Here is a 13,664-nt window from a genome sequence, read left to right as displayed (position 1 = left end):
ACCATATGTTTTCATTCATATGTGGAACTTGAGGAACTTAACAGAAGACCATGGGGGAAGGGAAGGGGAAAAAATAGTTTCAGAGAGGGAGGCAAACCATAAAAGCCTCTTAAATACAGGGAACAAAGTGAGGATTGATGGGAGGGATGTGGGGGAGAGGGGAAAATGGGTGATGGGCATTGAGGAGGGCACCTGTTGGGATGAGCACTGGGTGTTGTATGTAAGTGATTAATCATGGGAATCTACTCTGAAGCCAAGAGCACACTGTATATACACTATACATTAGCTAACCTGACAATAAATTATATTAAAAAAATAAAAATTAAAAAAATAATAAATAATGACACAATTATTTTAAAGGAGCAACAGAGAAGAAATTTTTTTTTTCCTTCTCAAGGACAATAATAACTCTTAGGACTGAACTTGGGAATGGCAAACAGAAAAGAAAGATTAAACAAGGAAGAGAGACTTTGATCTGTAATGAGTTTTTACTCAGAACCAGTAAAGATCTGTATACTTCAGGGTAGAAGGAAATTCTATGAAGGTAAGAGTTTCAGACAAATCATCCTGAAGTGACATTCTGACTTCCTTTGCACATTTGCAAATTTTTCTTTAATGAATAAAAAATTAAAAAAAAAAAAGATGGTGTATTTTCAAGTAAAAGCACTTGATTATCTATTCAGCTATGTATCATAGTGCATAACAGGGCTTCAGGAATTTTTCCAAGAGCTGCATAAAATATGTCCTAAAGATTCCGGGTTAATTTTTGTTTTGTTTTGTTTTGTTTTATTTTAAGGAAATCTTAAGAATAGATGATCTGACTCAGATATTTCTGAAAAGTTATAATATATTGCAAAAGGAATGGAAAAGTTCTGTGGTGGTCAACGTTTTCTCTCTGTGGCTGCTACCTGCTCCCCAGCAGACCCCAGCCCCTCGGCCATCTCATCAGAAGGCCCTGTGTGCGGGGCTTGCCTCAATCTCTGCTCAGCCCCCGTTATTAATTCAAGTCCGTAAAATCCTAGTTTTCTGTTCTAATATAGCATGTTTTTTTTAAAGGGCTGAAATTCCATATATTTACCTAAAACCATTGTACTGATATTTTTAAAACTCTGACCTCTGAATCACTTAGACCTTGGGACACACCCTCAGGGTGACACGCTGTATTAACATCTTGAAGTGAACAGGAAGCAATGGTTGAGAAAATCTTCCATGCCTTAAGAAAAAGTAGGCAACAGAACAGTGATTCCGAGAATAAACCTTGCTGTAGTTCAAGGACTCTCTGACCATGTGGCATATGAGACACGTGACAGATTGAAATGGATACAGGTAACGTCCGCATGGAGTCTCCACGCAGACATAATGACACTAAAGGAAAGGACGACAAGTCGGAAATGTTTTCTTGCAACAAAACCTGGACAGGGCTGAGCAAGTCCAGGACTTGCCAAAGGACTGACAGAATACAGTCCTTGCCAAAGAGCAAAGAGGGCTGTTTTTGTTAAGCTTTTCCAACACATCAAATACAAAAGATGGGCTTATTCGAAGATAAGGAATAGGGGAACTATTTGGGTTGGTTATAACTAAATCTTCTCAACATTTCCCCAAGTACCTTAAGGTCACGAGAAACTTTCTGAGAAGCTGGAGTTGCTTGCATGAAAATATGCTCACGACCGAACAACAGAACATCACCATGCTTTATTTTTTATATCTCATTTTTTTAAAATTTTTTTTTAACGTTTATTTATTTTTGAGACAGAGAGAGACAGAGCATGAACGGGGGAGGGGCAGAGAGAGAGGGAGACACAGAATCTGAAACGGGCTCCAGGCTCTGAGCCATCAGCACAGAGCCCGACGCGGGGCTCGAACTCACGGACCGCGAGATCGTGACCTGAGCCGAAGCAGGCCGCTTAACCAACTGAGCCACCCAGGTGCCCCAGATATCTCATTTTTTATAAAAGGTCAAGTAACATTATTTCATTTCCAACTTAATTTTCATGATTAACGTGTGAATTTGTAGGAAGTGTTTCTTTTTATCTCAAATACTACTGGCCTTGATTACTTTCTTTGTCAACAGTTTATAACAGAATAATAGATACTTAAAATATTTTTATATACTTACATATCTATGTGTTTTGTAACATTTATAAATGATTGCATTGAAATATGTTAAATACTCAGTTCCACAGATCCTTGTAAAAGAATTTTTAGCACTTTATAAAAACGCTGGCAAGGTCATTTTGCTAAGGTATAGCAATCACTATATGTCATGTTGGACTGTATGTGGTCCTCCCAAACTTCCAGCTTCAGCCCTCAGTTTCTCTTTGGATGAGAGATTAGCTGTTTCTTCTGAAACGGGCCCAGATATTTTAGGTATACCAGTCAGTGCCAATTTTCCTATGAACATTCTAGCAGTCAGTTAAAAAGATAATCATCTATAATGAATGAAAACAGCTTCAATGGTGTTCATGAACACTGTCCTTCTCTTTGCAACACCAGAGAAATAAGGATGCCCTATTCTTGAATGATTTTATGTGTTTATTTATTTATTTTAATAAAAGAATTTGAACATAGGGATGGAGAAGAGTGCCCAAGAGTAAAAATGATTGCAAGCCTTGGACCTGAAGACAACTCTGACCATCTGAAACAGCAAGTTCCCTATTCAAGCTTGGGAGGGGACACAACAGAGAAGACCACTGATGACCCCAGTGGGCAGGCCTGGAAACCCGGTCATCGATCACCTTGGGTGCACACATTTTCTGAGAAAGGATTATAGTGAATAAAGCGTGAATTAATTGCTACCCATCGGCAGGCATCAGCCAGGGCATTTGTCTACAAACTGAGGCTTGCATTGCAGACTCAGTGGGTTTCTAAAGGGGGCTTGTGGACAGATGAGAACCAAGGTCATTATACTGCTCATATAAGCCCCAGATTTTCATCTTTAATTTTCAGAGTTGACAAGAAAGCTAAAATGTCCTCCTCCTCCTGGCCCACTGACATGGCTGCATACTCAGCTGGCACCAATCAAATAGAACTTTCTCAGCAATTAAAAAACAATCAAATGTGTTGTTAATTCTGTATGGTGTACAATGATATTGTCGAAAATATCCTTATCTTTTCAGAGATCTATATTAAAGAGTCTGCAACTGAATGTTATGACGTCTGGGATGTGATTTTAAAGTATAGGGTTTTTTAAAGTATATGTGATCTTAAAGTATAGAAAAGGGTTGTGAAGTAAAGTGTGACAAATGTTTTTTCAGTGGGTGATAGGAATATGGTGGTTTATTTCATTATCCTTCTGTTCTGTTTTGAAATTTTTCATAATAAAAAAATCAATAACAACCAAACAAAAATTCCAACCCAAACCACCAAACAGAATAATAAATGACAATAAGAGAAAATATACAAAAGAACGAATACAAATGCCTCTCCATGAAGTAAATGCTTGACATCATTAAGAATCAATCAATACAAAGATTTTAACTATAAAATATAATTTTTAACCTCCCAACTGTTAAAAAAAATTAATGATAAAGCAGAAGACCTTTAAAATATTCTCTCTCTCTCTCTCTCTCTCTCTCATTAGCTTCTGGTAGAATTGTAGATTCAACTTTTTGGAAAGTCAATTAGACAATTCATGCAAAAGCCTGAAAACTGAGTGCTTTTTTGAGTCAATTTATCCCCAGATTGTTTATATTAGCAACAACTTGGGAAAACAAAACAAAACCAAACCCTTGATATCTAATAACAGGGGGCTGATGAAATAAATTATGACACATGCAAACACTGAATACTACGTAAACATTAAAAGAATAATATTGAGTTATGTTTACTGACACAGAAAGAAGTTCTTAATATACTGCTGGGTGAAAAGAGAAACCTGCAAAACTGTATATATAGTAAGATCCAATTTTTATAGGAAAGTATGTGTATATAAATGGACGAAAACTTCAGCCAGGAGAAGAACGACCAACTTAGCAGTGGCTGTCTCTAAGTAGCAGGATTGATTATAAAGATTGGTTTTTTCTTCTTTATGCTCTCCAATATTCTCTAGAAATAAGTTATTTTTAAAACATTTTTTAATGTTTATTTACTTTTGAGAGAGAGAGTGTGCAAGCGGGGGAGGGGCAGAGAGAGAGGGAGACACAGAATCCGAAGCAGGCTCCAGGCTCTGAGATGTCAGCACAGAGCCTGACACGGAGCTCGAACTCACAAACCGTGAGATCATGACCTGAGCTGAAGTTGGACGCTCAACCGACTAAGCCACCCTGGTACCCCTGATTGAAGGCAGTTTTAAGACATAGGCGGGGACAACTGTATGTAAATTATGATTCCACCAGTATCCATCAACTCCAGCTGGAGAAGGGCCAAAAGCTATGGAATAGAGAGGCTGTTGAAAATACAGAAGAAAAACAGAGCATCTTACAAAGAAGTAGATATTGGCGATGTTTTTATTTTCTTCTTGCAAAAGCACAAATGCCTTCTATTTAGGGTTGTCTCAGAGGCAGGCCAATCTGTACAACCTAACACCACATTTTCAGGAACAATTCCTGCTGGTGCTGTGAGCATTCATCCACTCTGGAGCCAGGAAACTTCTCAGGACGAGAAGCACAATGCCAGGCCTTGTGGAGGGCCGCTGTGGCGGGGAGGCCAGACCCCGGGAGCCAGAGCCAACCGCAGGCCAAGGAAATGAACCTGCATATCCAGATCTGCAAAATGTCAGCTTGCGAGGGACCTGGATCTCCCACAGGAACCTGACTCTGAGCATCAACAAGGACAAGGGGCTTTCTGCTGAGGTGAGCGGAGACTAGATGAACGCAGTCTTCCCTGCAGTGATGCAAGACTCTGTGCTGTGGATGCTGTAGGTAACGCCAGTGCGATATGGATGCTTCCTGGCCTGTTGCACCATCCAAGAGGGCTTCTCGCCCCCAAACTAGAGGTCAACCCTTGCGTACGTGATATATTTCTAGTAAAAACTGTGGAGACATACTCAAGAGAAAATCCCAGAAAAGAACAATGGGATTGAACTAGCACCTGAGTCGCATAGACCTTTTGGTCATGTCACCCCTGCTTAATTTGTCAAAGGTGGCTAAGAGAGAAAGCTAGATGTCTACTTACAGAGAGTTACAAATGTATGCTTCATCCCTGGCTATTCCGAGTTATACAAACAACAACGAACACTGTTGCAAGGCAGGAGAAATAAAGATGGCAGAGCTCGTGGGAAATGAGGAAAAGGCACAGCCCTCTTTAGATCCTCAAAAGGAGATTTAAACCTGTCTCTTCAGAGTAACACGATACCAAACGGTTCTGGAAGTGTACTGTTTCAACTATAACAGTTCAATATAGACATCACAGATGGAAAGAAAAATGGCAGAGACGATGGTTACAGGACAATGGAGTGTAGGAATAGATAAAAGTACTAAGAAAGGTTTGGTCAAATAAGGAAAAAGTCCAAGTGTCAGCAACAATTTCAGGCCATTGCGATTACATATATATCCTACTATTCTCAGGAATGAGTTTTAATTTCTTTGAAAAATAAAAACTCAAACATAAGTTGAAAAGGATGTATTACCAGTGAAAAGACACTTAGATCAACAGTTGTGTCAGAGCAGCTGCAGACAGTGGTGCAGGTTGTGCACTGCACAAAGGCACCACACACCTCCACAGATACCAGAGATTTATGTATTTATTGTGACAATATTCCAGCAGATGGCAGTATCTTCAGGAAGGGTGTCTTAAAATTTGCAGTGGCACCATATGGCCCACCAAGAGCCTTGACTTCACCAAAAAAAGCAGTGAATATCTTAACTGAAGGGACTCCATGAAATTAGTAGCAATTTCCATTTTTTTTAGAAATGGAATCTCAATGCATTTAATTTTAAAGTCCTAAAATTTAATGGGTAATGAGACTATGTGGAGAGCTACTCAACAATCACCAATTTCATTTGCTCTCTTTCTTTTTTTTTTTTTCTTAATCGTTTTTGTCTAATCTGGTTTTCTTTGTGAGTAATCTTTTACTTTTTAAGGTAATAGAGCATTATTCTCTTTTGCCTTCCAAAAAATGAAAAGAAGAAACTATATAAATTGAGGCAGCACGTCATGCTTTTCTAAATGTGTGCAATTTCTATTACTGAATCATAAATATTTAAGGACATGTATTCAAACCATCACACAGGAAAATTCTATATTGGATACCTCCAAGTGCATATGTCTTTTAGTAAGCACTGTAAGAGCCATTATCTAAATCATAACAAATAGCCCACATTTCAAGTTCTGAAAATTGGGCAAATTAAATGTTGGTTGGCACAGCAGGATATGAGTCTACCTTTCTCTGATTTTCCCACTTCTGCTTTTTGTCTTATAGAGAAGAAAAGGACAATTCGGGCAAATGCTTCCTTGCTTTTGGAATAAAGCAAACCAGGTGTGAGAAGTTTTTCTTAAGGCCTGCAATCTTATATCCCCGAGGACACTGAATTATTAATGGGTAAAAGGGAGAACAAATAACCAAGAGAGGGTTCTTGGCAGCCATTGTTTGACGTTCCTGATGTTACACAACATTGAGCATATCCAATTCACCTGCCAGGAGCTATCTGATTCTTACTCTAGGGTTCCATTTTCCTATTTCGATCTTATCCAGCATCTGGCTGGGTGATGGTCCATGTCAGAAGATGTAGATCTTCTTTTTATTCCATTAAACTTTGGGATCTGGTTATGATATCATGCCTCATATATTTTCATCAACAAATGATACATATTAGCTGGTTATCTATTCCCTGCGGAATCTAGGCTTGTGCTAGGAAAGGAAATAGAAAAATCAGGATTTTATTAGTCTCTTAAGTGTTCAGTCCTTCTGTTCTCCTGGGTCTGGCTGGACTGTCTCCTCATCTCATTCATCAGGTAGAATGGCATTAAGAACACTCAGTCCACACACTATCTCAAAGGAGACACACAGCCTTCTTTACCCTTAGATTGAATTTGCTGGACTCTGAGGTTAAACAGGCAAAAAGAACTGCTGTTTTAGCATTTACAGCGAAGTTCCAACTAAAGGACTGATTCGGTGAAGGGGCCCCTAGGAGGGCACAAACAAGGGTGGAAAGGTTAAGGCCAAGGCGTTGGTGAGTGGGACCACACGATCCAATCATTCCAGCTGTTAAGTAGATTGATTTCTTTGCCTGGCCACATGGCACTTTGGTAGATTGTTTTTTACTTTGGGGAAGATGATATTATTTAAGTAGCTGACTCTCAATTCTTGGGATGAAAAAAAAGGCATTTTCAAACAAGTCCTTAAAATGATGTCTGGGATTTGCTTGAAAATAATTTAGGGGGGCGCCTGGGTGGCTCAGTCGGTTAAGCGTCCGACTTCAGCTCACGTCATGATCTCACGGTCTGTGAGTTCGAGCCCCGCGTCGGGCTCTGTGCTGACAGCTCAGAGCCTGGAGCCTGTTTCAGATTCTGTGTCTCCCTCTCTCTCTGAACCTCCCCCGTTCATGATCTGTCTCTGTCTCTGTCTCAAAAATAAACATTAAAAAAAAAAAAAAGAAAAAAAAAAGAAAATAATTTAGGGGGATGGAGAACAAAAGGAGGGGCCCTGTCAACATAGGTCATGAGATGATAACTGTTCAAACTGAGTGATGGGCACATTCCCTACTTTTGTATATGTTTGACATTTTCCATTGAAAGAGTTTTTTAAAAAAAATGAGGTAGAAAGCCAATGATTCAGAAACTTGCTAGTTATTAGTTTCAACCTTTAGCTTCACCTAAACCTGGTTTCAAAAAATTGCTAACAAGGAATGCTAACATCGTTTTCTCTCTCCATATCTGCCCATCTTATAATAGAGGTATTAACAAACAGCAGAATTGCCAATGGAAAGGATCTGACGAGGAGGGAGGTGTAACTGTCAGCGCCATGGAGGACAGTGGGCTGCACATGCATCCACAAGCTTCATGCACTCCTGGTGCCCAGGCACGGAAATCGGCACCTTGGTAAGCACATGTTGGAATGCTGAGTTACAATGTTTCTTTCTAGGCTGCTGCACTTTTTCTCAGTTCCTGCAGTTGGAATGAGAGTCAAGACCAAAAATGACAAACAACTGCGCACAGAGTTACGGATTTGTACAGGACAGGGAGAGAATCAGCTTCTCTCTTCAGTACTGCACATCTGCCCTCGGCCCCCTGGATATCCAGACCTTAGGGGCAGGAGGAGATCTCACTGAGTGGAGGGGGCTCAGGCACCCCTGGCATTTGGAAGAATTGATCTCAGTTAAACTATCTTCAATGTACCTAGCAACCCTCAAACATGGCAGATTCTGATCTTGACTGCAATCAGGAGCCATCGTTCTGGACAGTGAGCTTCTTCTGGAAAATATGGAAGATCCCACCAAGTACTACCTAAATATCTGGGGATAAGGACATTTTGAGGCTTGATATCAATCTTTTTTGAAAAGTATCGCAAATCATACCTTAAAACAAAACCCCCATGAGCTGACCTTGTGCATGCAAAATAAGGGCTCCTTCTAAAACAGGAATCAAAAAAGAAGAGAGGTAGTTGGCATTTTCCCCCCATCCCTGTTATCAGTTAACTGAAGTTAAAGAGGATTTCTTGGCACAAAGCCACTTGATTCTGTTCCGCCTGAAGTAATGAGGTGAGAAGGTAAGAAAGAGATCTATTTGAGGAGAGGCTAATTGAACAAGTTCCTACTCAAAGGAAAAATAAAAACACACCAAGGATTCTATAGAAGAATAAACCAAGAATTCCGTAACACTGGTTTCTGAACACTATACCATGTCAGGGGCTCACAGCAAGCCCCCTACTTTGCTTTGGGCAAAAGATCTCATTTGGATTTCTTCTTACTCATAATCTCCCAGCAAGAGAAGAATTTAAGGATTGCTTCATTTTTGCCAAATGGCTAAAAAAATTTTTTCTTCTATCCTATAATTATGCTCTAGCTCCAGCCAAGGAAATTTAGACTATGAGACGCATTTCACTCATTTGGGACTGGTTCAAACCTCCTTTTACTCTTCCCAGAGAACACCTGAAAAGCATAAAATAACATGGCTTCGCAGCACACCTTTCTGTTGTATAAATATTAGTTATCCTAAAGATGCAGCAGAAAACCACCACAGGGGGTGCTGTTGGGTCCTGCCCACAGCTCCTTTCCTGCATTACCTCACTCACCGGCAAGCGGCTGGCGGTGCTGCTTGCTAACAGCGAGTGAGAGAACTGCCTTCGCCATTGGAGCCCCTGCAACTAGGAGGCTACTCAACCCTGGCTGGAGGTGACCTGAAGCTAGTGGATAGTATGGCGGGGGGCGGTGGTCCAAACAGTCGGCCCCCTTGCCTACAGGCAGGCTTTACCCTGTGGTGCAATTCATGCTCCAGAATTCTCTGTGGGATCGAACTGAAGCTGGAATCCGGTGAAAACCACGTCCTTGCTCCACAACCTCCCCTTCCTTCTCCTGCCCCTTCACGGCCCAGCATGGTCCTCTGAGCGCACTCTCTCAATAAAACCCGTTCCCAGATCCCTATCTCAGGCTCTGCTTCTAGGAAACCTAGATTCATGACACTTCAAGACACCTAGGACTGCAAATTAAAATTAACATTTATTCTTTTTCGTCTGCTGTCTTTCAGTATCTCCCAAGCGGGACAATTTCACGTGTTTACACCCATGGACACAAGACTTATTAAATGGTCTTCAGAATACATGCAGAAGGTCCACTGGAATCTGCAGTGGCTTACATTTCCTGTTTGAGCAACTAACTTAATAGACAAATAGCCCTCCCAGCCCCCAGACCCATTTCCCAAAACAATTTGCAGACAAGATGGCGAGCCCCGTTTTCCACCCGCGTACTTATACAGAGAGACGAGGCCAGCACCACTGTTCTGGTCTGTTACGGCAGGTTTCCCTTCCCTAATGCGCCCTGAACTTTGTGCGAGGCCAGCTTGCTCTGTTTTAATTACTGTTTGATATTTGATATTTCTAAATTCCAATTCATAGAATTAAAAAAAAACACAACAACTCGGGTTAAGGTTCAAATGAGCACCGTTCAGGTGCCTGATGAGACTCCACGGTCAGTTCATACCGCCTCAAAAAGAAAAGCATATTTATCTTTCATTGCAAGAATTAAAAAGACAAAACCGGTCAACTGTTCCCATTAGGAAGAATTTGCTAAGTTTGCTCAGGAAAGCAAAGTTCCTTCATTTAAAGCCTTCTTGGTAGCTGACACGTCGTAGTCTCTGTTCCTATTTCATTCGGTAAAGCCTGCATATTGGGCTAACTCAGAAGCTGGGGGGTGGCCTGGGGTGGGGGTGGGGAATGGTCCTTCAGAGCTAGAGGTCGCATTCCACCCCCCACCCCCCGCCAGGGTTTCCTTTTTCCGCAGGGGTGGGGTGTGCACTTGTTGGAGCTTGCGCAGAACCGTTCAGGTCTGGACGGCCTTCCAGGCCGGGGAGGAGCAGCGCCACTGGCTGGACCCCTACCTTTCCTAAGGCAAATGGATGGGGAGGAGCAGCGCCACTGGCTGACCTCCTCAAACTGCCTTTGGCAAATGGAAAGCTTCCTTATGTTCAGCTGTTAGCAATAATGGCTTTCCTGCGGCCTTTTCAAGCATTTTCTTCTGCTTTAAATTTTTTTGCCCTCCTCACAATGCTGTGATATCCTTGGTGACAAATTATCAGTCCCCAGCTGCCGAGCTACTCAGGAGCACAGCTGCAGTAAAACCTTGGTCTACCGACTGAGCGGGGGAGGCCTTCCTGAGATACAGACCCGGTTCCCAATTACAGCTGCACGGCCCGTTTAAACTCCCAAGTCAAGAAACTTCTGCAAAGAGGAGAATATTATCTACTTCACAAAACTACTGTGAGGAATAAGAAAGGAGAACATATGGAAAATTCTCCAGCCAAGTACCAGCTCTTAGATGTTTGATAAATATTAGTGGTCCTCCCCCTTGGTGTCCTTCCTTTCTGTGTTGTTTCTGTCAAATTTTTAACACAAACTGGTGGCAAAGGGCATGACTCCTTTGAACCCCGTGGGAGAAAACAGCTTGGGGACCAATGCGCAACACGTGATTGGAGCCTGATGGCCCCACACAGAGGGCGCTCTGAGGGGACCCCGCATAAAATGACCTACCTGGTGGTCGTCCGAATGGTGTTTTCTTTTGTGTGATTGTTCTCTTTGCTCACTTTTTCTGTAAGGAGAAAGAATGAAACATACACCTTTCAGGTCGTTCTTACTCAACTTGTATCTTCTAAGGCTTAAGCAGAAACTCCCTTAGCATTTCTTTTTCCCTCCTGCGGTTTTCTTTTGTAAGTGTGCAAACCCTCCCTGTCTTACTCACAAAGACAATCATGAAAAGCATATAGAGAGCCTCCGCAAAAATATTTTAGTAAAAACCAATCAAAGGGAAACAGTTACTAACAAATTTTAAGTGTGTTGTCAGATTTTAATGAGCCCTTAGTAAGTACATATACACAGACAGAGATGTCCACAAAAACAGCTATTTCTACTGTATCTTTCCCCAGCTGAAAATTTCTGCTTTCCTCTGATTCAGCACGAAAACTGCAGTGGTTGCAAGTGTTCCGCTTCTGACTTTGATGACAACCTTTAAGCATTCCGTATTGTCAGGCCCCTTTGTGAGAGGGGATATAAAAACAGCCACAAGACCTCTGGGCTCTGCAGTCATCAAGCGCTTATTCTGATAAATGTCACGAGGGACAAAAAATATCATTAGCCAAGCAGAGGTACACCCTCCCTTACTCTGTCTTGAGGTCTGTATCTACCAGCTGTCAGAAATTATTTAATTAGCTTTCAAGAACACAAAAGTTGAACTCCGGCCTTCCCGATCCAGTTCAAATGTGAGGATTCTGCCCTGTCACAGCTCTCAATGGCTCAAGTATGCGGAGAAAACCTGGCCAACTCTGCAAGGGTTTCAGATTTCCATGGCAGGGCAAGCAAAGAACTCCAGATCGTAGGGAGTTCCCAGATATTTGGGAAAACGAAAGGTTTACAACATCTGTCCAATACTTTGTAACATTGGTCTGAAGCTACTGCATGCACACCTGGGCGTGGACAGTTGCTTTCTGTCTGCTGAACGACGACGGGGGGGTGAATTTGGATTCAGAGGCAGTATTCTTTCAGAGAGCAGGAAATCGAGGCTCCAAGATTTGCCTGAGGTCACCCAGGCAGTAAGTGACAGTGCTAGGGTGAGAACTCTTCCACAGAAAGTTTTTCGCTGATAGTAGACAGTGATAATGTACTGTTAGAGACAGAGACTTTCTGAAAAGAGCCACACTGGCCTCACTTGTGCAAATTTTAACTGCTAAGTAATTTTCAAAACTAAATAAATAAACTAAAAGTTTATTTAGTTTTGAGAGACAGAGCACGAGCACAGGAGGGGCACAGAGAGGGGGAGACACAGAATCCGAAGCAGGCTCCAGGCCCTGAGCTGTCAGCACAGAGCCCAATGTGGGGCTCACACTCATGAACTGTGAGATCATGACCTGAGCCCAAAGACGGATGCTTAATGGACTGAGCCACCCATGCGCCCCCAAAGTTACATTGTTTTTAGATACACTTTCAGCCTGCTTTTTTTTTTAAAAAAAAAATGCATCCTGTATGATTTGGAGCTTTTGGGAGCTTGCAGAGATCTGTGTGTCCCGTTAAGTTTACAGAATTAACTATTTCTGTTACTGCAGAACTTTGCACAGATACAATCCTTGTTCGAGAACTGGGAGGTCACCATTTTCAGGACCAACTGATAGTTTCAAGCTCTGGGGTGTGTTACCAGGCTAACAAGAAGGTGAACTATCATGATGGCATGCAGATTCTAGCAGCTTCTTTTCTCTTCCCTGATACTTTTCTTAGCGGGGAAAACAAGTGAATGCTTAAATAATGAGCCATCTCATGGTGTTTTGAATATGTTATCCATAACAAACAGAGTTTATCAAACATTAGTAACAAACTTTACTGATGCATGAACTTCCATATGTAAGCCAATGCTTGACTACCGACAAGGTATGTGTATTTCTTACAAATCTTAATCCTGTATGTGTAGGTATCTTCAATCTCAACCATGTCCAAATAATAACAGCCTATTAAATTTGTTAAGGACAAACAGTATGCAGCCTGAAAGAGTTAACAAAGGAAACAAATAGGACCCTTGTCTGTTCTATCAGAGCTGGTAATTCCTACACCTGTAAACTCCAAGTATTCAAAGTAGAAACATTGGTTTACAGAAAATGCTCTATAAGGCTATAGCTGGAAAGAGTCCTCATATTTTCATCTTTTCCTTTTCCTTTTTTTTTTTTTTTTTCCTTTTCTTTTGGCTAGAAACAGTACGATCTCCTTAATTCAAACCACACTAATTTGGAATTCATGGTAATTCAGTCACTGTTGGAGTAAATCGAAGTTTATCTTTTGAACGTTAGGGGAGAAAAAAAAGGCTGCTAATCAGATCAACTGCCTAAGCAAAATTAGAGGTGAGATGTTTTGCCTAGACAACAGGGATCATTTGCACAGAATTGAATAGAGTTCTAATTTCAAATGATTCTTAACTATTTATTAACGAAAGTTTGGCAGGAGTTCTACTTGGCAACGTTTTATTAACCGTTAGTTTGAGTGGCAGCATGGGTGTTAACGTAACAAAATCGATTTCTGTCTGACAAATCTATAATGC

The 13,664-nt window shown here is 41.3% G+C and overlaps 1 protein-coding gene across 1 annotated transcript in view; it reads right to left on the bottom strand.

Annotated features, from left to right (window-relative positions):
• Positions 1-13,664, bottom strand: part of ZNF827 (zinc finger protein 827) — a 174,299-nt gene that overhangs the window by 69,008 nt on the left and 91,627 nt on the right. Inside the window, 1 exon segment of the mRNA XM_019420669.2 lies at positions 11,120-11,177. Coding sequence (XP_019276214.1) covers positions 11,120-11,177 — 58 coding nt within the window.

The sequence above is a fragment of the Panthera pardus genome, unplaced genomic scaffold, assembly GCF_024362965.1.
Source record: "Panthera pardus isolate Hobbes unplaced genomic scaffold, ASM2436296v1 HiC_scaffold_13, whole genome shotgun sequence".
NCBI classification, from domain to species: Eukaryota; Metazoa; Chordata; class Mammalia; order Carnivora; family Felidae; genus Panthera; species Panthera pardus.
This window is presented reverse-complemented; position numbering and strand designations above follow the sequence as displayed.